The 25525-nt window shown below is 42.4% G+C and overlaps 1 protein-coding gene across 2 annotated transcripts in view; it reads right to left on the reverse strand.

Annotated features, from left to right (window-relative positions):
• Nucleotides 1-17742, reverse strand: part of efna4 (ephrin A4) — a 33627-nt gene extending 15885 nt beyond the window's left edge. Inside the window, exon 1 of one of the 2 annotated variants that reach the window (XM_026185318.2) lies at nucleotides 17187-17742. In XM_026185318.2, coding sequence (XP_026041103.1) covers nucleotides 17187-17311 — 125 coding nt within the window. In that variant the 5' untranslated portion in view covers nucleotides 17312-17742. The remainder of the gene's footprint in view (nucleotides 1-17186) is intronic. The other variant, XM_026185316.2, reaches the window with a different exon arrangement.
• Between the last annotated feature and the right edge of the window lie 7783 nt (nucleotides 17743-25525).

Consider the following 25525-nt stretch of genomic DNA (forward strand, 5'->3'; position numbering starts at 1 on the left):
TTGGCTGGGTCCAGAGGGAGAGGGAAAAGGCACAGAACACACACTCACTGCATTTTGGCACACGTTGGCGGGAATACACACAAACACATGTTCACAAGCACCAGGACATGAAAGTACTTCAGGAGAATAAAACATGCTCTGTCCCTCATGCCACAGGGCTATCAATGACACCCTTCTCAGGACTGGTGCAAGCTTGTGGTTGATAAAGAAAAATCTCACAGAGGAGCAGAATCAAAAATAACATGCTGGGTTCTTCAGTGAAGAACTTGAAAAGACCAACATTTATCCCTTTATAATCACAGGAAATCAAATGCGGAATTGAAAGACTGAACATAGCTGACATGCTGCGGATGTGTCCATGTAAATGTGTGCAGACAAAGGCAAAAGTGTGCGTGTGCGATAATAATGAAATGCAGGGAGTTCACTGTGGCAGAGACCTTTGATCCTTTAATATGAGAGAATAATTAAAGGAGCAACAATCTTGCAACACAGCTTCAGGAATACAGAAAGGATACTTGATCACGCACAGCAGCTGCATGCTATGCATCTCGAATATACTAGAGCACTTAACGAAAGTACTTCACATAAACACCGGGGATACAAATATTCTGCTATAATGAAAATGCTAATAACATACTTACACTGTACTGTGCATGCCGAATGAATGCAGGAAATGTATATATACAGTCAGAGTACAGTAGGTTAAATAAACAAAGCCCTTAGTAAAAGCTTATTGGTTCCTTCAGGTGACAATAGGAGGCCAGAAGGCTTGGTCTAGCTTCACTCCTTCTTTGGCCAATCACAGCAGGATGACTGTTAACTCTGGGCACTACGCTGACTAGGCACAGCACGCCATGGTCACCCTACCTTGGCTAGGCATAGCGTGACACAGTTTCAGTCTTCATGTTGGATACTGTAGTAACACAGATCTTTGGTGCTTTCAAGAAAGATACGCTTTTAAAGTGTTGTTCCTTTTTCTTTTCTTTGTGCATTGCACGATGGGTGGGAAATCACCTTGATGATGAAAGATGAGTGGGTGCAAGGTGAGTCATTACTCAAAATGAATAACGCAACTTCAATATTCACATACAACCATAATGACTGTCATAGTTTTTAATTATTGTTACTGTTAATGAACATTAACACAAACACTGTACTCTTGACCAGCTACAAACTGTCTTGCGACTCATAACCTTGAAGGGAATGGAAACCCATGGAGTCATATTGGCTTTATTGCACCATAAAATTTAATGCAACTGTACTCTGCTGTAGCATAAACTGTTCCATTAAGTACAGAATTTGCAGTCAGTTTTGACACTGGAGTCGATGATACAAAGTTTCTCAGGCAAACTTACTCATTAGCGAATGAGCTATCTGACAAGCTTGCTTAGCAGGATGCAGAGGCTGAAATATACTGAAATTTGTTTGGGCTTTTGCCTTAATTGGATAGTGGCAGTGGAGGTGGACTGGAAAGCGGGGAAAGAGAGAGGGGAAGACACGCGGCAAAGGATTGGTCGGACTCAAACCCGAGCCGCTGCTTTATGGCCATGCCATACAGCATGTGGTCAGATGCTCACCCATAAACCTGAAATACGGAAAAATATTACCAATGCCCCACCAGCCACAGCAGCTCTGCAATTAGCTCTACCCAATATGTAATCAACCCACAGACTGTATGTAAAAGATGGACTGAACCTCTGAGTCTGAAAAATAATTCCAGTGTTTCTTAAACCACCAAAGTCACCAAAAACAGTCAAAAACAAAACAAACTAACAAACAAAAACAATGAATTGAGCTAATATTTAGGGTGTGGCTACTTATGGATTTTTTTTTAAATTTATGTATATTTTTATTTTGCAAAAAAAAAAATATATATATATATTTTTAGTTTTTTTTTTTCCATCAACACGTTCACTAAGCACTCCATTTTTATAACGTTTCCCGGCAATTGTTTTAGACTTTAAAGGGTTAAAACGGGAATTTGAAAATGCATCTTTTACATACAGTCTACTTCTAATTTCTATCGGCTTCACAAAGACATACAGTCATGTAAAAATGATTTTTGCATTGCTGCATGTAGTCCTGTATTTTGCCCCCACCGGAATTAAAGTAAGTAGCAGCCAGGTGCTGCTAATCCTGATTTACTGAGCATTAGTCAGGAGTGGTTGTCCCATCAGCCCAAGGTCAGCCCATGCAATGCCCACAGAAACTGTAGGAAAAACCCAAAAAGCAAAGAGCTACATGTCACATGGCAACACAGCTTAGGTCTTTATGTGAAGGCTTTGGAGAGACAACACCAAAGCAGAGATGTTCAGCCAAAACTCTCATAAACCCAAACACATCATACCATCAACCTCATACCAACTATGAAGCATGGTGGTGGAGGGGTGATTTCGACTTGTTTTGAGGCACAGGGCCAGGGCACTTCGCTGTTCTTGAGTCAATCATGAACTCATGATCATGTATACCGAAGTGTTCCAGAGTCAAATGTGAGCACATCTGTCTGACAGCCAAATCTTGGCTGAAATTGGGTCATGTAACAGGATGATAATCCGAAGCACAGCAACAAATCTACAATAAAATGACTGAAGAAGAAAAGAAAAGTGCTGCAATGGCCTAATTAAAGCCAGTTAAAGACTTCAACCTGACTGAAAATCTTTGATGGGACATTAAGAGATCTGTGTATGAACAAATGCCCAAAAACCTCGAAGAACTAAACACCAAAATTCCTTCTCAATGATGTGAGAGACTGATAAAGTCATGCCCAAAATTATTGCTTCAAGTTATTGCTGCTAAATGTCATTCTACAAACTGATTTTTTTCAATATGTTTTGGTACCAAATGATAACAACCAGGCACTGAATCACAATTAACTGCTACTAGAGACAGATTTGATTACAGAAGACATGAAAGATGACTGAAAGTGAGCACAACTAATACATTTTTCAAGTTAATATGTCTGTTTTGGGAAGACTTTTATAGGACGAGCTGCAATGCAGCTCAACTGATGGAAAGTATGGGAGATTTCATGACAAAGAGAGCCCAAAGACAGTACAGTAGAGAAAAGGGAATGAGCCAGATAACTGAAGAGTCTTTCCTTGAGGTCTGCAAAGCTTCAGTTAACTCCTACTCTACAGGCTATCCTATTTTCAAAAGGAAATTGTGGAGATTCTCAGTCAGCTGGGTCATGGTAGGTTATATCTAAAATGAACTTCTTCAGTTCTATCTAACTGGTTTGGAGGATGCCTGGGAGTCCTTCCCAGTCAGTAACAACTGAAGAAGCCTGAGAGGTGAAACTTCTTGAAGAAACTCAAGCAGATTGAGCAGTACTTTGATACTCAATACTTTTTGTTAGAATTTGGTTCTAACCTTGCTGTTCACCATGTCCCTTTCTCCCAGTCGATTACTCTTTACATAAACGTAAAAGAAAACAGAATGAGGGCCCCTCCACCCCCCGTTCCCAAAGCCGTGCCCCCCTCCATGCTCACACAAAGCCTTACTGTGTCCAGAGCCCAAACACCAATGTTGTGTCTAACCTGGTGCTTACTCCCCTCAACGCACACAAACAAGGATGTCACCCCCCACCTCTGACCATCTGGGCCCCCCCCCCCACGACCCCGCCTGCCCAGCTGGCTCAGAAATCCTTAAACAACCCTCCTACCACCCCACATCCTCAACACTCTGCAAACCCCACCTCTTTAGATTCTCAGTGTCATCAAACTGTGGCCAAACACTGATCAACCACTCCTCACAGAGAGGAAAGAGAGACTTAAGGGAAATAAGCTGCCGTGCTTATCTACCCTTTCCTGTCTGGTATGCCTCTACACAAGTGTGTATGCATTTGTGTGTCTCTGCTTTGTTCAAGGTCAGCAGGAAGTGTTGCTCTCCTCTCCACCAGACCTTTTGCTTTTCTACAAACTCCCAATCTCCAAATGTGAGTGCTGCGCGAACTTTCCTGCTACATTTTCCCCCTCCTGTCTCTGTCTGTTTTATCTTCATATGCAAGTTCTGAGCACTTTTGCATTAATATGCATTAGGATCTAGGTGGCTTTCCACCACTGCTCAACATTTCCCAGGAAATTCCTGTGTCATCACCCAGGCAAAAAACCTCCGTCCTCAAAAGGATATGTGTGTCCACATGTTCAAATACACTGCATTGTGCTTTAATATGAGTATGTAAGCGCTTATAATGATGGCTGTGGGTGTGCATATGTGAGTAAACTAGATGAAGTGATTGGTTGCACCTTTCCTGCCCTCCAGGCTCTATTAAATGACCAGAAGGCACAGGGTATTCATACCTCTTCACTTCTCATTCAAACTGTGTGAATCAGCAGGTTGCCTCATGGAACCACATTCGCTATCAATTCCCAGACACTGATAAAATACACAGATACACAAACACACAGCCTTGCTGCTTCAGGCCTAAAGGACTCTCAGCCTTAGGTAAAGACAGAGTCTATTTTCTGCCTGTTACGGCAAAGGTTCTCTTCAGTTTGTGTATATGTGTCTGTTCTATGAGACTCAGCAGCACAACAGGATGCATAGCTATGGCCAGCAGAGCTGAAGAAAATTGCCCAATTCAGGCCCAGAGGACCCATCAGTATGGAAACCAATTCATCGGAGCCATTTTGATATGGCAGGATGTCTGCAGAAACCATCATCCCCTTCTGTGACAGACCTCTCTCATACACGGGCACAACTCGCCATGTGTGGTCCAGTCTGATCCAAAAATAAGCTTTCCAGTGATTTTTTTCCTTTGAGGTATGAAATTACGGTCTACAGCATAAATGGCCAAGAGTGCAGTCTGGCAGTCTATGGGTCCTTTTTCTTTTTAATTTTCACCAATTGGCCAGAAACAGTGTATGGCGAAATGTTGCCTCACTATACCCACCAGCGCTGCAGCAGCTAAAAGTCTGGCTCCACTCTCTCACCTTCCCTGAGCGGTAGCGGCCACACTTTTAAGATTAGTGTAAGGGAGAAAAGAGGCAGAAGGCGAAGAGTTTGAGCTCTCGTGAAGAGAAGAGTGATGGTGAAAGTGTGCGCGCGCACGGCTAAAAAAAAAAAAAAAAAAATGTGCACGGGACGAGAGCAGAGTGCATGGACGAAAAGGGGGTGTACAAAGGGGGGTAAATAAGGTCAGTCGTGCCGTTGCTAGGACAACCACCAATCTGGAGCTGGGACTGGTTCCAAGCCAACGCCCCACCCATCCATCCGTCGTTCTAGCCGTCCTTTTCCTGCATCTCTCGGTCGGACAGCCTAAACCTCAGAGTAATGAGTGCTCTCCATGTTTCTGCAGTCTAAATGGAGCTGCAGAATAAATACAGGGCTGATTTGTACAGGTGCCAGGCTCAGACACATAAACTAGCTACAGTACCTCACCGCCAAGACGCTGACAGGAATGACATATGACGAGAGGTGGGGAACAATGACAACTATGATGGGTGGACACCAAGACCAATGATTCAAACTATTTATAATATCTATCAAAGCGTATTGCTACAAAGTGGCAGCTGGGCTCATCTGCTGTGTCAACATCATGTGTCTAATATTTATGTATTGCTGGCTGGGCCCTTTGGATTTGCACAGTTCCAGAGCAGACAGATCCATCTATATTCAGAAACCGTCATGCTAAAGTTGAGTAAATGGACTATAAAAAGGTTTGTTATACAGAGTTGCCAGTGTTGCCATGCCAATAGACTGTACGGTGCATTGTAAAAGGGCACATTGGCAAGCTTCTTAACAGTTAAAAAAAAAAAACAAGAATAAGTATCTGTTAGTCTGCTTTATACACATGTGTTTAAAATGGAAACAATAGTCAGAATGACTCCATAGTTGGATCGTCACTGTCCGCATCCATAGGCTGTCATACATTCTGAGTTTCTGTCTGTCCTTTGAATGATAAAACGAGGATTTGACAACTCTGAAGGTGAAGGCTGCTTTGAAATTTTATAGAAAGGTTCTGTTTCTGTGCCACTTTTATGAAACTCAAATGCTCTAAATTGGCATTCAATCAAATGTGACCCATTTTTGTAGCAGTATTTGGAGTGAATGTGGTTTTTTTTGTGATGATGTCTGCTGTTGGTGCCATTTCTCATGTTGCATAAACGAACATTGTTAAACCAATATTTTGTAATTTTTTTTACTGACTTCTTCTCTTCCATTCAGTCTTTGTAGTATACCCTCTACACTCTCATCTATTATTTAACTATACTTAACTACACTTACATGAGCCCCGGGTCTTTCAGCCCACCTGTGTAAGTGGGTTAAGGAGGACATGCAAGCGACACCCCATAGACACACATTTGCTCAGATGCACTCAATATAGTGAAAAGGGCGCTCATAAAGCACATACACTCAGCCAATAAATCAGACTTGGCTTTAAGAATCCATCATTTACTAAGTAGGTCACAGTTCTGATGCTGTAGACACTCTTTCCCATTTGTGTACTCTGTTTTTTCCCCTCCCTCGCCATGATGAGAAGGTCAATGCTGGATAGGCAGCCTAGTCCATTTATCCCAGGTGTGCATTCCTTCTCACTTTCCCAGTGTCTGATTATTTGGTGGTTGTTACCTTAGGAATGGCCAGTTGGAGGCCTAGAGCTGTCTTTCTGTCTGTCACTCACACACATGCACACACACACATACATACACAGTTAAGACATGTCAAGGAAACCTGCTCTAATACAACCAACAGGCTTGAATAATTTAAACAGAGGGAAGGAGAGGAAGGGAGACGATGGAGAGAGAAGGATTGGAGAGGCATACGAGTTAAGGAGTAAATAGAGTGAGCTGGTCCCTTTCAGTCTCTGTCTCCCGGTGAACTTATTTAGAAACTTCTATTCTTGGTTTCACTCTCATCTTCTGTCTTTCACCCCATCTTAAGCAGGTCTCATTTCCTTCACCAGTCAGTGTGTCTACACCTTCTTCACCATTCCTCTTCCTCCGAATGCTTCTTCCATCCTCGTTTTACCCACTTTGCCCTCCCTCCCTCTCTGTTTATCTAAGCACTTTCACGGTCACTGCTTTGGAATCCCAGGAGTCTAAACTGCCCCCTTCCCTCTCCCTTCCCACCATCACAGCCGATCCACGCTTCTCTCTCCCTCTCCATCTTTTTCCGTCACAACGGTTAAGATTCATATCGCTCTGTGTGTCGGGGGTATGGAGGGTCCCCTTTATTTCCCCTCAAGGCAGCCAGCTTTGTCCTGTTCTAGTCACGCACAGCCACCCACCCTGCCCCACCCTGCCCCTCACACTCATGAACACATATTCCCACCAGGGGTAGGACACTTACAGAGCCCGATACAATCAAAAGAGCCGAGAACAAAAATACTACATTATTGCCAAGTCTGCATGGGGTTTCGGCTAGGGTTTGGATAAGACTGTTGAATATGTTTTATTAAACTGAGCATATACAGCATTTTTAGCTCAAGTACATGAGCTCGAGAGTGTGAAATAAAAATTTATACTCTTGACACTTAGCTTGATTTAAAAGTCTGCCTTGAAGCCGGATTCCTCTGAATTTCTTAGAGGGGCCAGTTGTGTTCCACAACACTGATGAAAGGTTCAGACACAATAAGAGGAGGGGTGGTGGTGGTGGTGGTGGTGGTGAGGATTTAGGAGCAGAAAGGAAGGAAATGGTGAGGGTCAAGAGAAGCGGTGCAGACGCCAGGCTAACGTGGTGCTAATAACAGCCTGGCATTGGACTGGGATTAACTGATTAATTTGGGATTAAAGATGACTGGTCGCTACTTTAAGTAATGAACCAGAATGACCCAAAATTACAAGATTAACACACAGGAGGCATGGTATGTGTGACTGTGGGTGAGTGTTCTTTGTTTCTTAACAGCAAAGCGACACGCGCTGCGACAAATACTACAAAAACTCACTTGTTTAGGTGTTAATTATGAACCTTTGATGAAGAACAACAAGGCCCTCACCAAATTTCCATTCTGCAGGCAAATCCATCACATCGATAAATGCAATAAACAAACGCAGCGAGTGAGTGATTTTGCGGCTTTTATGACTAGGCATTTGTCACCGGGTGTATTTTAGGGGAACGCACAGATTAATTCTGCGATCATAAACGCGCAGCATCTGCTACAGTGTTTTGAGAAGCGCACCGTGCACAAGAACTCCATTTCCAGCTGAATAGGGGAGCAATGAGATTCATGAGTTCTACTGCTACAAGGCCACAACTATGGAGATTTGGGACAAAGCTATTTCCATCCATTCAGCACAAAACGCAACCACCATTCCCGATACTCCTAGACTATCAACGATTCAAAAAAATAAAAGTTTACTTAAAGGATTAAAGAAAACACAAGTTAAGCCCTTAAAAAACTAAGTGGCGGATAAAGCATAACTAAAATTGAGCTGGTTTTCACAGTATTTCCCCCCCCCCACGCTATGCACAGTAACACAACATGGCGAGATACCAAACTAATAACACACAGATTATTAAGAGATACATATGTGCTTGTGCACATTTAAAAAGTGAACACAGTAGGGGGTTAACCGATGGCAATTATATAGCTACAATTACATAGCAGAGTTGATCAAATAAGGAATTCTGAAAAATAAAGCCCACATTTCCTTGAACTCATAAATAAAAGATCTCATTGGAACAAAATGTTGAGGAAAGAGGTGGAAAAAAGGAACAAGGGAGAGAAAAATAGCAGTCAGAGTACCAGGAGACAAGCATCAAGCTGTGCATCACTGCACCCCCCCTCCCCCCCAAAAAAATCATGTGGTACAGGTTATTGCAACAACAAAAGCAAATCTTGTCTGCATGCACGCACATGCCCCCCCCCCCAAAAAAAACAAACAAACAAACAACAAAACAAAACAGAACAAAAACCATATCTTCATCTTAGTGAAGTCCTCAAAGAATTGCTGGTGTTTATTTCTTTAATAAGCATGTGTTATTATATTATGTCTCGGTGGCAATCAGGTAAAGACTGTAGCGCAAACTGAAAGCAGCGTCAGGTCTAAACGCAGCGTGGTCCCTACGTGGCTTCTCCCCAGAGTCCGAGCATCCATGAGCGAGCGTATATGCAGGCAGGGTGACGGTAGCGTGTGTGAGCCTCTCTACGACACCTGTATACATGGCTGCGTCACGGTGAGTGTGTGAGTAAGCCCCTGTGTGTGTGTGTGTGTGTGTGTGTGTGGAGGGAGGGGTGGAGAGAGGGTTTGCTCCTCACGCCTTCTTGTGACAGTGATAGTAATACCTGCTGACATCCTTTCTTCCCTCTCTCCCTCTCTCCTCATCCCTCCATCCCTGGGGGCCTCCCTGAGCTGTTTTGGGAGTTGAAATCTGTTGACTCTTTCACTACCATCGTCTCCTTAACGCACTCTCCATCCCTCACTTTTCTCCACTGCAGGTCTAATGTTTTTACCATCTCTCGGGGCTGACGAAAAAAAAAAATGAAGCGGGCAAGGCAGCGTGTATATTCATTTGTGGTGTGTGTGGCAGCGCAAAGAGAAACAGAAGCGAAATGTTTCTGCACGCGTTTTACATCACTGGGGGGAGCGCTGCACAGTATGCTGTGCTACCACACTTCTGGGAGGCAATACCAAAATAATATTAGTTTTTGTTCCACCATGGAAAAGTCTCCTAAAAATAAATAAATTAATAATACAGAAGAGTCATAATATCAACACAGCACAACATTTGTCATGTGATCTATCTGGAAATCTCAAAGGATGGGATAAAAAGCGGCTTTAGGAAATAGGAATACTTGTGTATGTGTAGCTGAAAGTGTTACTCGAAACTTTTCTGTAACAACTATAAAAAGAGAGCAAAAATGAAACATACACCCCATAAGTACACACACATGTTCACACCCCTTTACATATCTTTTTAAATCTAAGGATTTCTTTGTTGTGTGTAGATAAAGTGTACACAGCCACACCTATAGCTTTAAAAAAAAAAAAATCCTTTATACACACCACCAGAATACATAATTGCTAATACTTATCAAAAAGCTGCGAGTTAGCAGCTTGCACAAAACATTCCCCGTAATCAGAATATGGGAATTTATGCTATTCTGTGCTTTTAAGCATTTTCCTCACACATTCTGTAACAGAATTCATTTTTATATAAAAGAAAATTATTTTAAATCCTCCATTATACACCCCCCACGACAGAACGCCAGAGTGCCTTATTATTATTACATCAAGCACATTTATGATATTTCCCCAAATCGTAATAAATGTAGCTTAAAAGCACCACTTCGCAGACACTTTGTGACACGTGAAAGAGAGGATTTAAACCTGAGACAGATTTGTGGGGCTCTTTACTTTAATCCAGTGACACACTGCAGCGTTAAAATCAAACACATGAATATTAAGACTTTTAAAAAGACATCAAGCCCATAGACCTCTACTCCTCTACTGGTTACGTGACACATGAGAGAAGCACTCCTGAAGTCGCAGATTTATGATGAAAACACAAAAGTTGTCCGCTAACAAGGCAAAAAGTTAGAGTTTTGCAAGAAAAATGGCTGTCCTGTCTGCACCTGATGACTGTGACTCTCAGTTAGTGACCAAAACAAGTGAGTCATTGCACGGAAATACGCACAAAGCACAGCTTTCACACACAAAAGCAGGAGCAATTTCTAGGAAACTGGCTTGGAGATTCTGTGTGAACATCTAAGCAATTATCAAGAAACACTTCTGGAGTGAATGTACTTAAGCATCTTTAAAGAATATAGAGATATGATGGCAAACATGTCTCAGTGCCCTCCTGGTAGTGAGGACCTTGTCTGGTACAATAATCCTGATTCCAGCTACAGCCTTTTGCTTTGCCTCGGTCAATACTAATTCAATTTCTGTCAGCGGGAATTCCCAAGTTGCCTCTTGGCAGGATCTCTGAGCCGAGAGAAAGAGTACAGCGAGAGGCTATAGGTACATGCGGACGCGTTTCTGCCTGCACGCGTAATAAAATGAGAATGAAATATTCGAAAATGCACATATGGGCCAAACAGCGAGCAGATTGCTTTGTTTTGGTCAAGCTCAGAGTGACGGCGTTTCCCACAGTTTACAAATTCTTGCGTGCCAATTTAATTGGCGTTTTGTACGTCAAAGGACTACACAGCTCGCCTGACACTTACAACAATGACATCTCATTGTGTGTCGTGAATGAATGAATGCGCTCCTGCTCAGTGCTCACCAACAGCCCTTAACCACCATAACCACCCTCTTCACACACATGCGCCACAGCAGCCATTTTGTGCCAAAGCTGGGCTGCACCGTGCCAACTGAGCTGCAGACATCACTGAACCTCATTTCATTCCACAGCTGTTCCACCCCACTTGGAGACATTCACACAATGCAACTTATTACAGCTTAATGCAACCTAATATTGATGTATGTGTGTACACAGAGAAACAGGGCAGCGTGGGGAGAGAAATTGGGAAAGAGATGGGTCCATATGCAGTCTAGCGATAATGCAAGAAGCCGGCGATAATATCTGGGTGTTAAATTGGTATCGATTGACTAAATATCCTGACCAGGAGGAGAGAGCGGCCGTCCTTTCATGCTTGTACACCATGTCTGCTCCGACTGCTCCAAGCTGCACTGTGACTATCTGATCCATTTTAATACAGACATCCTCACTGCTAGGCCCCAAACCTCATTTTCAGCACAGTGTGCTCGAGTCTTCCTATGCATGTGTATCTCAGCGTTCACTTCAAATGCAAAGATTAGTTTTGTCGTGCAACGATTATGCTGGTTTCATTCTAAGGTATATCACTAAACAGTGAAATAGAGGATTACTGATTTCACACAGATGTACACATGAAAGGTGAGGGAAGCAGTGTGGTAGATACCTCTAAATATTTCTGGAAAGACTTGCTGGAGATAGTTAGGCCATGTGGCATTTCAAAGTTGCACAATACTCTTATTTGCAAGCCCCACCTTAAAAAAAGCCAAGCATCCACAGACAATATTACGCCTTTTTCCTCGAACACTTTAGTCACACCTAAAATCAACTAACGAGTGGAAACAAAACAATGACCTATTTAGATGCGAGGCTGTTGGTAAATGTTCCCACAGCTACATACTGCTGACCGGAACAGACGATTTTTCCTGTTAAACCATTTTCACTACTTGCTGTGAGATGAAGGGAAGTTTGGAGAAAAGTAAAAAAAAAAAAAAAAAAAGAGACAAAAGCACCTCCAACCCCCCCCAAAAAAGAAAAACAACCCAGATGAATAATGTGCAAGATCAGAAATGAATCAAAGCCTTGAGTGGTTTAATGAGGCTGGGTATCCTCGTGCATTTCTGGGTTTTGTTTTTCCAGAACTTACACTTATCACACTGCATCTCTTCAAGGAAACAAAGACTTCCCTTTTACGCTAACCAGCCAGTAAGAGCGATAAGCTTGCACGCACAGACACACACACAGGCACGCACACACCTCTGACAGAGCTATTGTTCCAGTGAAATGAACTTCAACCAACAACAACGACGACACCCAACGTCAATTCTCAGGCATTCAAATCACTAAAAATCACTGCCTTGCATTGTTTTCTGACAGAGATGAAGAAGCTCGAGTGTACACAGAAGTTAACTCAACCACAGTTTACCTCCAGATAATAGACTCGATACCACAAACAAACAGACAAAGCGCATTTACAAAGACAGATAACGCACACAATTGCACTCGCAAAGGCGGTTCTATATCTGCACAGACCACAGCGCAGCGGCGAAGTCAGACAATAGGCACTGACACGGAGAAGGGAGAGAGACACTGATGCAGCTATGACAGATGAGAAAGAGAGAGAGACATGAAGTGATATTCAGAGAACGAGGAAGAGAGAGTGTGTGTGTGTGTGTGTGTGTGTGTGTGTGTGTGTGTGTGTGTGTGTGTGTGTGTGTGTGTGTGTGTGTGTGTGTGAGTGAGAGGGGGACTGCTTTGTTAGCAGGACCGGGAATAAAGTGGTAATTACCTCACTGTGGGTTTGTTGATTATAGTTCAGCCAGGTTCTCCATGTTAATCATTTACCAGGGGAAGATAGAGATTAGTACATAGACAGACACAGAGAGAAGAGAAAGCAATCCGAGGAACGTATTCATTTGCATGTCCAATCTACAGAGGGGTAATAGATGCAGACAGATCGCTGGATGAAGGAATAAAATAACGAGAAGAAAGAAATCAGTCTAAAAGTGCAATCATCATCCTTGACAAGACACAATTACAACTTATCTGCTTTTATTTTACTGTATATTGCATGCGTCTGTTTGTGCAATCCCACAGATCAGTTACGTGTGTGTGTGTACGTGAGTGCAGCTATGGTATGCAGAATGTGATTTACTTTGGTATTTAAACTGGATCATTCACAAGTGCACACAGACGGAAATGATGCATAAACAGAGCAGAGATTACACGGAGGACTTATGAGGGCAGCTTTCAATAAAGATACAGAAAACCAATACAAATATTCATCACCTCATGCCCCGTTTAAACATGCTTCACTGGCTTAGAGCTCACCCTAGGTCTTTGTGTGAGCGGGTGAGAGACGGGGGGAGAAAGAAAGAAAGAAAAAAAAAGAGAGGGAGCGCGAGAGCTCAGAGGGGTCTGGTCTGATGTTTTATAAAGATTACGTTTGTGTCCAAACTTTCAGAGTGAGTTCAAGTCTGAGCAAGTGAGGATGCAGGTAAGGAAAACTGGTTACGATGTTTCTGTCGCGGGTTTTAAATGTTAATGTCATTTACAATTAAAACTACGCTTGTCTGCCTCTACGCAAATTCAGAAACAAAAAAATTGGGGTGCAGAGAAAGCAAAGGAGCTGGCACGCAGAGACTGAAGCTTGAGCTGTGATCCAGGGGAACTGTTGCAACAAGTTTTCATCCTCTCCGGGCAGATAGGAGGGAAAGCAATAGTACAAGTGAGTGCCAAGAACCAGAAAATGGAGTAGGTGATTAAAGCTCCAGGTATGGGTGACATTTATTCTCGTTACAGATGTATGAGCAGCCCAATCTTTCAAGCCATTTCTTGTCCCCCAAGAAGTGTAATTCAATCCCTAAAGTTTTGATGCTTTGAGTAAACTTCCTGACGGCTCCTGAGCGAATTTATGAGGATGCATGCAGCGCAAAAAGCAGACACAGCTGTATCTGCAAATAGGCTGGTCAACGTGTTTGGCCCAACAGGTTTAAAAGCTCTCCGTGGAACACAAGAAGAAGCTGAATACACCAATAAACCAGTCTGAGCTTGTGGCTCAGGGGGGAGCTAAGGTAAACTGTCAGCACTCACAAATACACACACACTCAAGCTTTGAGCACTGGGGTTATATTATTATACTAACCTTTAACTGCTCCAGGAAGTAAAAAATAATTTCTCTTCTAATAAGGAACTATTGCTCTGAGAGAGACACGGTTATAAAATGGAGAGTGATCGTAAACCGTGTTCATAAAAAATCATAAAAGAGGGCGATCGAACCACTGGAGCCCCACAAAAGAAAGAGGCAGGGGTATCCGATTCTGCAATGTTCAACGCCGACCCCGCAGTCAGTCTATCACTTTCATTTCAGAGCTTCATTTTTCAATATAGGGGGTGCTAAATGTGTGCCAGTTAAAGTGTTTCATTGAGCCTTTGTTACAAGCATATTAGCCAGCAAAGAACAGAGCAGTGAAGCCCTACAGTCTCCACTTCACTGCCCTTGCTTCATTAAAACTATAAATCTAGATGTTGTAGGGAAAGGTGAAGGCCAGAGATGGGATCCTGTCGTTCATATTAAAAAGAGTTCGTTTTTCCACCAGCTACGGTTGTTATAAGCAGCTTAAGCATTTGTTTTAAGCTAGTCTTTAGATGCTTTCCCAGATTCACATGTGACAGGAATAATGTTGCCATGAATACACTCAATCACTTATTGTTAGTTCATGAATGTGCAAAATACAATTTCTTACATTTCCAAAGAAGGTTGGTGCATGGGGTCAAATTTATTATCAATATTTTACCAATAAATCAAGCAAAGCCAGTTCTACACAAAACTATGAACTGTTTTTAGCTTGTAAAGCTATAGTGTTTACAACATTTACAGAGGAATGTTAGTGTGTATCTCAAGTCATGCGTCTGGCAACATGGAGAATGATGATCCAAGATTAACTCTCTTTAAGTCCCGTTTCATCAACTCCAAAAGAAAACGAGGCTTTTCTCTTACTTAGTATTCCTCTGGTCACCATCTTTGACCTGCTGCTGGTTTTGTGTCGCCCAGGTAGCCCAAAGATGATGGACTTACCGGAGCCATTTTAGCAAGAATCAAAGCACTGAAACTAAATCTCAGCCACAACAGTGAGCTGAAAGATGTTAAACAAGGCAATGTAGAATGGGAATGGATGAAATAACACAAAGTTATGCTGAAAATGTAAAAAAAAAAGAGGTTTTACACGGTTATTAATAACAGTTACACTGTAATCTGTTGCAGCACTGCGGACAAAAAAAAAAGCAGGAAGCCAATCGTGGTTATTTTCTGACTGTCTGTGCTCAGAATGTCAGACGCAGTCTTTGGCTCTCTTATTGCTACGTTGATCCAACAAAATCACGGCTCTCGTGTCCCTGTGCTCCTCTTCCCCTCACCTGGCTGCATTTACAGGCCTCAGGACAACTTGGCTGGCTCGTTGGCTGGCAGCTAATAGAAAATATGGTATGGGAAAATGACTGAAGCTCAACTAATCACACAGCCAATATCCATCACTGGGCTGGAGGGAGTTGTGAGACATAAAGAGGAGAAGGAGGAGTGAGGGAGTGCAGACAAAAGATGAAAGGAGAAGGCTGTAACAAGGGAGGTAATGAAGAGAGAGGAGAGGAGAGGAGAGGAGAGGAGAGGAGAGGAAAATCCTTGTGGTAAACCCAGGGGATTCTGGACTTGGTGCAGCATCACGGCACCACTGATAGCTTTGTGATTGGGTGGTGTTGCTGATGAGAGTGATTCTCTGCCACAGTGGGTTACTCTCCACCGTGATGCTGATGGCATTGTGATTGCGTGGTGTTGCAGCAGACTGTGTGGCCATGCCACAGGCTGTGACCATTCATCCCTGAATCTCTGGAGAACAAGAAGGTGCTTCCTAATCCTCAGTGTTTCTGTCCACCACATTTCTGTCAGATCCCAATTACATGACTGAGTTTTCCCCCACATGCACACACCGGGTATAACCTCCACTACAAGAGCCTGCCCCCTAGACAAAGGAGCTCTTGGGGAAATTAATAGTCCCAGGAGTCACATTTCTGTCAGATTTTGAGCATCTACAAATGTAAAATCATAAAGATAAAACAGTTACTGACAGAGCAGTCTCTGTGGCCAACGGCTAAGTAAAAAGGTCGTTCATCTGAAAGAGCGTTTGGGGACTCTGGCCTCTGAGAGAGCAAGAGTCTAGAAAAACGTGTAAGAGAGTCGCGAATGTGTTCTGGTGGGCAGTAGCCCGTCAGGCCCTGCAGGTCTCCCACCACAAACCTTCAATTAGCAAGCACTGGAACACCTGGATCAGCAGGTGAGCCACACTCTGCCTGGCTAATGGCCCCAATCAACCCATTACACACACACAGCTTCCCCTTACCTGACTACATATTCGCTTATGCACAGCAGCACTTTAGACTTTAATATACACCTGTGTCCTGAGAATGCTATCTAGGGCACTATTCAGAACAAACACTTAGGAAGAAACCCTTACTTCTGCCTTTCTATAAGTAGCATAATCACTAACTCCAAGAAGCAGCAGACAGGTGAAAGCCACGGTTAGAGTGTGGTCAATATGATAAAGATAACTGGCTGCGGCAAGGAGGTGAGATCACTCAGGTCTCTCTCAAGTGGACCGAGGGTTCCACTGTACTCACAGAGTTGAGACTACTTGATTTAAAGGAAACAGCCTGATAGCTTTTGGTGCAGGTTTGACCTGCTTCCCTCCCTACTGCATTTAAGTAAACATTGACGTGAGCTGGTACATAGCTGAGATTCTTTTAAACAACTAAAGCCTGAGTCATTCACAAGGCATCATTAAAGATGTTGTGCAATGGCATGAAAGTGCAAGTTCAGACCAGCTATGTTTATTCTCACCTAAACTGGTAGATTAAACCAAATCTGGACCCCTTAACAGTGAACATTTATTTGGTCACTAGTGATGAAAATAAAACAGCCTTCTCGTTTTGTACCAAGAGAAGCGTCATTACGCGCACAGACTCCCCCTCCTCACCTTGTGTTTGTAGAGTTCCAAAACACGGTGTGCCTTTTGGCCACAACAGCTGATATTATATTGAAGAAGACAATCGTAGCTTTCCAAGCAGGCGGAGTTCCGAGTGTCCACAGCAAGGTGCCCATCCTGGCCGCTGCGGAAAGGTTCTGCACCGGCTGGGAGTGGTGCGCAAAATCAGGTGACGAGACCCGACGCAAAGGAGCTCCGCGAACAACTTTCTTCAGGAGCTTCAGCAACTCATGAACAAACTCACACTTTAGCGTCAACTGCTGCTGCAGCTTCCCATGATGCAACAACGTGAAGTGATGTCCCTCACAAAAAAAAGTTAACAATTACAGGCTGCAAAGAAGGTGTGCACCACCACAGAGAAACGTTGCTGAGCGCGTCTCCACACTGCGCATCGTGGTTTAAGAGTGAGCTCTAGTCACTGTAATGACTTAAAAAAAAAAGACTGACTTTAAAGCTTGGGGATTCGAGTACAGTAATAGGGCAGAATATAAATTTAAACTGTCAGATGGTTTGGCAGCAACAGGCTACGGAACGCTGGAAGGGCGGATGCGCTGGGCCGAGGGCGGTGCCGGGGAAACTTTAGGCCAATCACTCAACAAGGGTGTGGCCATGTTATTGTACTGCAGCGCAAAGTTAAATCCTTGGGAGGTGCGCCCACTGGTGTGGGGAGACAGATTGTCACTGTTCCAGTTTTTCAGGAAAACCTGGGTTCTTCTTAGTGGACCGAATAGTTTCACTTATTCAGTCTCATTACTCAGCAGCAAACACCACTTTTGTTGTTGGGTGTCTGCTCAAAGGTAAGCAGCTGACTGATACAAAAAGAAAGCGTCCTTTGTCCTCTCCTGAAATTTCTTTTCAGTCCTTATTGTACAGCCCCAAGTAGGCCAACACTGTATGGTGAAGTGGTGCATTCAAGTACCCAACACAGGATAACAGCAGGGAGCCACAGCATCTCCGTAACTGGTGTCTGCAAGAGCTACATTTAGTTCAACCACTCTTGGCTGGATGGTGTTTGTGTGTGTGTGTGTATGCTGTGATAAGTATTAATTCTCTGGTTGTTGTCAAACACCCCAGGGGAGGGTGTAGCGACAGTAATCACAACGCCTCCATGGGCGAAAGCCACTGGTGGTCCTCTCTAATTATCTGATTTTCCAAATGTGTGTGTGTGTGTGTGTGTGTGTGTGTGTGTGTGTGTGTGTGTGTGTGTGTGTGTGTGTGTGTGTGTGGGTCACACTAACTCAGCTGTTGGTTCAGTGCTATCACTCATCCAAAGTTACATTGATAGCTGTGTGCACATTTGGCTAGTTCCTTTTTTCTTGTCTTGCTTTCTGTGTCTTCTACCATGTGTGTGTCTGTCTCTGTGTGTGTGTGTGGCACTAGGACTCATTAGCTCACTTCCTGGAGGTCCTGATCATTAATTTCCCATGATGCCTCAGTGCTCCTGTGTGGCTAATTTGTCCCTGGTGAGCCAGCGCTCCCTCAGCAAACGTGGACCACAGAGGAGTAACTCACTCTGTGGGGGTCTCTCTCTCTCTTTCTCTCTCTCTGTTTGATTGATCTATAGGACCAGACAGTTCCTCACAAATTTTGCAATAGTGCCAGAGGTTAATAATACTTTGTGAAAATTCATTTTATTCTTCCACTCTTTCTCTGAAAAAATCTTTCTAATTTTCAATTTGGGAATGTCTTCTGAACATAAGAGTTTAAGGAGCCCTGCAGCTTACTCTTCTTTTGCACACTATAAATTGGCCCACTCCCTCCTTTTACTTGGATTAGATTGGAGAGAAAAATGGTCTCATTTACCTCATGGGACCACCAATTAAAATCGAGAGTTATGATACACTAATTTAAGAGACATGTTGATTGCATAGCTGATTAATTCTGCTACTACTAATCCTTCTTGTAACTCAACAGGCAGGAAAAGAACTTCTGGCAACAACTTTGTGTCCTCGTCTTCCTTAAATCTTGCTTTTCTTCCTCCCTTCTTTCCTATTTAATATTTGTCTCATGTTCTGTCTGTCTGCTATTCATCATTATCAGCACTCTTACCAAAATCCTTTACTTCTTTTTACCCCAGTCTCTATCCATCATCTGTCTCAATCTTCACTTTCATTGATCTTCTCATTACTGGCCAAATATATTTTTTCCTGTCTCTTGGCACAGTTTACTTCAGCAAACATTCTCTGTTATACACTAGTTCTTCATATATCGGGTAACCCTGTAGCTGAAATAACACTCTTATTTACTTAAGATTCCTAAACCCAATTTACACTCAAATCAGTGCCGATCAGATTGGAGTATAATTATCGCTCCCTGCTAAAAACTGGAAGAACATCCCAGCAACACAACATTAAAGGAACTCTGGAAATAACCAAAACTGACTGAACATTGAGCAGGAAATCATAATATTGCAGTATGTTTATACAAAGTTGTATACAGTACAGCAGGAAGGTTTCAAGTTTATTAAAAACCAGTTCAGTAAGGCCTTTTGCGTGAAAGATTTCTGCCAGTGTTTGGGGTAAGTGTCATTTTTAATCGTTTATGTGCATGTTTGCAGCGCTGTTTGTGTTAGGAGAATTTATTTAGATGTGATTAGCATTTTTCCTCACATGCATTCATAGATACACTAGGTGAAAAACAAAGGGAAAGATGGTAAAGTCTTATTGAGGCCAAATCAAGTTTCCAGAATGAATTCACTGTTTATTTTTAAACAAACTACTCTTTCAACGGATATTAATTTGTTTGGTGTTTTGATGGAAAAAAACAGCATGCTTGATGTTTCATGACTTTTAATAACTCTTATTAACCCTTGAGTGACCACACGTGCTTAATATGGAAAAATCTGTGATTGTTCGCCCCCCGTGTCTGTAATTTTATATAGCACTGTGCAAAAGTGTGGAGCCACAAATTTCTGGATATTTTGCTAGGATAACAGGAAAAGGAGTGATTTATTGAAGCTTGTGCAAACATGCATGCAAATACAGCATATAAGGCAAAAAAACAAACAAACTCGAAAACCTCAGCACAACCTGAAACTTAGGGAAGTTTTCTCGTAATTTCTTTAAGTAGTCTTCAGAAAAAGTTTTCCAGGCTCATTTAAGGATATTCAAAGCTCTTCTTTGGATGTTGGCTGATTTAATTTCTATTCTCTGGCAAAATGATCCCAAACTGCTTCAATAATTTTGAGGTCTGGGCTCTAAGGAGGCCAATCAATGACTGATAGTGCTCCATTGTGTGTGTGGGGGATGGGGGTCAGGGTTTTTTTTAAAAAAGATGATTGTACTGTACTAAAAGTTTCCTTTTAGTACCAATAGTACCAACCAATTACTATTTCCCTATAGTAATTCATGGTGGGTCAAAAGCTGATGGTACTTTTCTGTGTTCAGAAGTCCATCATCTTCCGAACATGGAGGCCCAAACCATCACCTCTGGTGACCTTCTCTGTACATATGGATGATGATTTAACCTATACCGTCAAATATGGATTAATCACTCCATCAGACCTGTTGCCACTGATTTTCAGTCCTGTTCTTGTGTCGTTTGGCCTTGTCTTCCTGTTTACCTTCCTTATAAAAAGCTTCTTAACAAACCCCGTCTTACACTGAGACCATTACTGAGACTTCAGTTTTCCCCCCCTATTTTTGTAAGCACATGACTTTCAGATATGGCTTTTCTGTTCATAGTTTTTCTTTTCCTTTTAGGCATGCCACCTTTTTGCCACTATTTATGCCTGTCAGATTGTGTTAATTTGACAATTTTCATAGATTCAACTAAAAGAAATTGGAACAAATTACACCTTTTTACGACAGGCTGCCAATAACAAAGTCCCCTAAGATGCAGTTTAAAATTGGTTCTTTGCTAGGTTGTTTCTTATGTGCCGACACAACCCTGGTTAATCCCTTGAGTTAGGTGACTTTTTTATGCTAGAATCATTCGTACGTCAGTGTTGAGTGATTTAACAAAACAATCCGCCCAAAACTTTGAACGACCTCCAGAAAGCCTGAAAAAGTATTGCTTTAGACCATTTTTAAAAAATTACAAGACTCCTTGGAAGCGGGATATACTGTAAATTCTACTGAACTCTAGCCCTAATTCTCCAATTGGCATATGGCAAAGGAATTTGATGGGAACGTCCCTTTAAGTTCCTTTTCGTTTATTTCTTCCCCCACCAGTTTTCTTGCAACCCTTCCCCTCCTAGCATCACTCCCTCTCCTCCCTCCATTGCTTTTGTACAGTAGTGTCAGTAGCCTCTTAATCCTGTTATCTCTACGTATACAGACTGACACCAAGCTCACCAGAGCTGTAATCAACTACCCTATACACACAGACACACACACACAGACACACAGACACAGACACACACACACACACAGTATGACCATGTTCCTCTCATACAGACTGTCTGTCTCTCTATGTCTCACTCACTCACACACACACACACACACACACACACACACACACACACACACACACACACACACACACACACACACACACACACACACACTGGCCCCATTCTCCATCTACTTTGTAATGCTGCTATTTTTGGTCTCTTACTATTTTGATCAGCCATATGCCCGCACGTTTCACGCACATCTCGGTCTGTCTATCACTCATCATTCAAGGCTGCTCTTCCCTATAAGATAGCTTGTCTCTGCCTGTCACTCCTCCCTCTCCTCACTTTTACTCCACATCTTCTTCTTTGTCCCATTTCCACCCCTGCATTTCTCTCTGTGTTGGCTGCACCAAGTTTTATATCTCTGCTTAATTATTCAAGTGGCTAATTTGTTTTTTTGGCTTAATGACCAGGCATAATTGTGACCTGTGAACAAATGAATAGGAACACTCTCCCTCCACACGTGCTTACAAAAGGCATCATTTTCTCAACTTTCCTTCTGATTTGTCTTTGTCGTTTTGTTCTTACCAGAGCAGCTTTTTTCGCCGGCTTTCTTCTGCACGCCTACGACACTTATTTGCAACAGTGCCAATTTTATGGGGTCATCACTTGTGTGTATCTTTCATTGTCACCTTATCCTTTTGTAAAAGCACTATGTGCGCAGCTCTTTTCTTGTGTGTACCTCCAATCTTTTCCTCCCCCTCTGTCGCTGCGTCTCAGTTCCGTAATTACAGCTCTGGACTCAAGCAGCGATGGTAAATGCTTTTCTATTCCCCTCTCTCCATCACTCTCCCTCAATCGCCATCGTTCTCTTTCTCTCACCAAGCAAATTACATCTTGGTTACTATAGAGACGTGTTTATTGAATGCTTTTTACCACACTTTCTTACTTCCCCTTAAGCCCCCATCGCCTCCCCTCTTTTTCTTCAACTCCACCTGTCGTTCTCTGCGTTTACTCTTTTCTTGCCCTCTTGTGTATTGACAGTCATCTGTGTCTATTCCTTGATTTCATTTTTCTCTTTTGTTGCCTGGGGAGCTGCTTCAACTTTTTTGGTGACAAATAGTTGCTATTTGTAAAGAAAAGATGAGAGCTGAGTATGTCAGATAGATTTTCAATGCAGCACTTGTGGCTATTGTTGTTGCCATGTACTACATGTAAGCAGATAAAGAGGCAAGGTCTCTTATTGTACTGATATGGCATGTGCTATCCATTACTATTGACTGTATAAGTGGCCCCCACTGAATACAACGCTCTGAGCAATCCAATTGTGCCTCTTCTTTCTCCTTACAGTGTCCCATCTGTGTTTCTTTGTTTCCTATCGGGTTTTTCTTCTCCTCTCCGTCTCTCTGTCCCTTTTTTTTGTTCAAAGACTCAGAGTCTGGTCTTATGTTCTGAATGCAAAACTGCAGATGTCTGCAAAGAGTAGGCAGCCAGGTCTAAAGAAAAGCCATTTCAAACCTCTGTCATGATCATGAAATGTGGTTAAAAGATCAGGAAAAGGTGTGAACTTGTAAAGGGCTGTTTTCTGAACTTATGAGAAGCTTTTTGGAGATGTATAATTTTCACAGTAGCTCCTGTTTGGTTAATGTGTGGTTCTAAACTGACCACAGGTGTGAATATGAGTGTGGATTTTTCGATCTTAATTGGCCCTCCAATAGCCTGGCGACCTGTTTAGGGTTGTCCAGTGCTTCTCCAGCAACCCTGAATTGTGTAAGCGGTTAAGGAAATGGAGGCACTGATGGTTTTTTTTTCATAGGACAACAGTGATATAAAGCTTCAGTATGGTTCTCTTCAGTACTGTCCAAATAGAGAAAACAATACAAGGCAGCATGACTAATGTTTGAATAAATACTTTATGTAAAAAATCACATTGACAGAGATGATTTACGCTGATGATGTCCACACAGCATACAGTGTACACAGAAACAGTTAGATGTGTCAAATGCATTTACAGTATTGTTCCATTTAAGAGCTCCTGCTAGTCGTGACCACTTAACAGCGAGTCGGTATGCACAATACCAGGAACCACAGACCAAAGCAGTTTAATGGTCCCGAAATGTTGCGTTTTTGCTCCTGTCTTAAATCTGATCTGTGCTATTGCACAATGACTCAATAAGTAAGTCACTAGTGTCAGTTTGCCGGGTTTCATAAGAGACAGATGTGCCGCCTGCCACCAGACGAGGCAGACGGACAAACTTTAAGCTACAGCAGCAGCAGCAATGTGTGTTTGAGGTAACAGTAGAAGATATATGATCTCTCTAAAGGGGCCCTACTTCACCCAGCACTCTTACTTTGCAAGCACGTGATTCTCTTTGCACTCAATTCAAATGACAGCTAATCCTTGGACCCGGAGAACATAATAACAGCATTTGTACAAGTCGCAGTCCGCAACCAGCACTTTAAGATCTCAACATGTTTATATTTTATAATTTTTCTTGTTAATGTCAAAATATTTATTGATAATATAATTGTGAAGGGTTGCTGTAAGAGTTGGGAAAGCGAGGACCCCAACAGACTTTAGAATCACCACAGGCGATGGTGACTAATCTTCTTTTTTTAATGTAAATATGATTTATAGATAATGGAGTTTTTACAGTTTTCTTTGCATATAAAGTAGAAGATAAACATTCTGAGTAAGTGCTCTTCTTGCTTAACGTGAGTCACAAAAAGATGTTTCTACAGTTCAACATTTCTAGAGTTTGTGCAAGTATTGTTTTTGTAAGGATAACTTGATTTGATCAAGTGTAAATGCTACATTTGCAAAAATACATTTTATTAGCTTTAAAAAACATGAAAAAATCTATTCTGTAGTACGAGGTGCAACTTTTTAAATGTTTGATTGGATCCTAAAGCATTCACATAAGATGTCTTTCATTGCTAATAACAACTAAAAAACCCCAAATCATTTAATTGTAATTCAGTAACTGATTACACTTACGAGTAATCTGACCAAACCCTGATGATTAGTAAAGTCAGATGGAAGCACGAGGAGGAAACACACGGGTCGCTCTGCATATTCATCTGTCCTTATGTTCCCTCTGTTCACCAGTTCACTCGCTGCAGTTCTTTTTTTCCTCCCTCTCCTCCCTTTTTTGTGTGCCAGCAGTCATCCTTTCCCCCAACACCCCCACAATTTATCCTCTCCCTTTCTGTCCCCTACTGTACTCTTTCCCTCCCCGCTCCTCCTGCTCATCTCAGATGGATTGAGTGAACTCTCTGTAGCAAAATTAACTTTGAGATGAACGAGGCTATAGCTGTTTGTGTATGCAGTTTGATACTCTGCCAAAAAATGGAGTGAAGGTTATGTCTTGATCTATTTACTGCCAAGGCACTCCACTTTTAGGAGCTCCCACGGTTGATGCTGTGGTATCGCGAAACAAGCGATTCTCCTCAGTGCCAAAAAGACATTTCTCTTTAAATACAGCTGAAGTTGAGAGAGCAGGGTGGTGACTAAAGTGGCTGTCCCGTGACAATCTTTGGATGTCGTTAAAGCGTCCTTTTGGAGGACACAAGTCCCATACCGGATCAGTCTTGTGGTTCTGATGCAGGGAGTCTACCCAGACAGGACGGCCTAGTACACCGAATATTACGATTTTGTTAAACTGTAAATTGTTTAGTCTTTCTTTAATCATCAGCACAGAAGGGCTAAAATGCTGACTAAGTGCATATCTGCATCTAAGTAGATGCACGTTTGTAGATAAAACACAAGCTGTACAAACAAAATTGCTGTTTTCTTCCTTTCTTTTTCCCAGTTTTACGCCAATTTCTTGCTGTGTCACTGCCATTTGCAGTGTTCACAGCATTCTGTATTAAACACCAAATGTATTTTCCAGTTTGTGTCTGTGTATGCAATCTCTGCCTGTCAGAGTGTGGTTTTTTGTGGGCAGGGATCTGATGGGGATTTGGCAGACATGCTCATGTGGTATAGGAACTA

Source organism: Astatotilapia calliptera, chromosome 11 (genome assembly GCF_964374335.1).
Source record: "Astatotilapia calliptera chromosome 11, fAstCal68.1, whole genome shotgun sequence".
NCBI lineage: Eukaryota > Metazoa > Chordata > Actinopteri > Cichliformes > Cichlidae > Astatotilapia > Astatotilapia calliptera.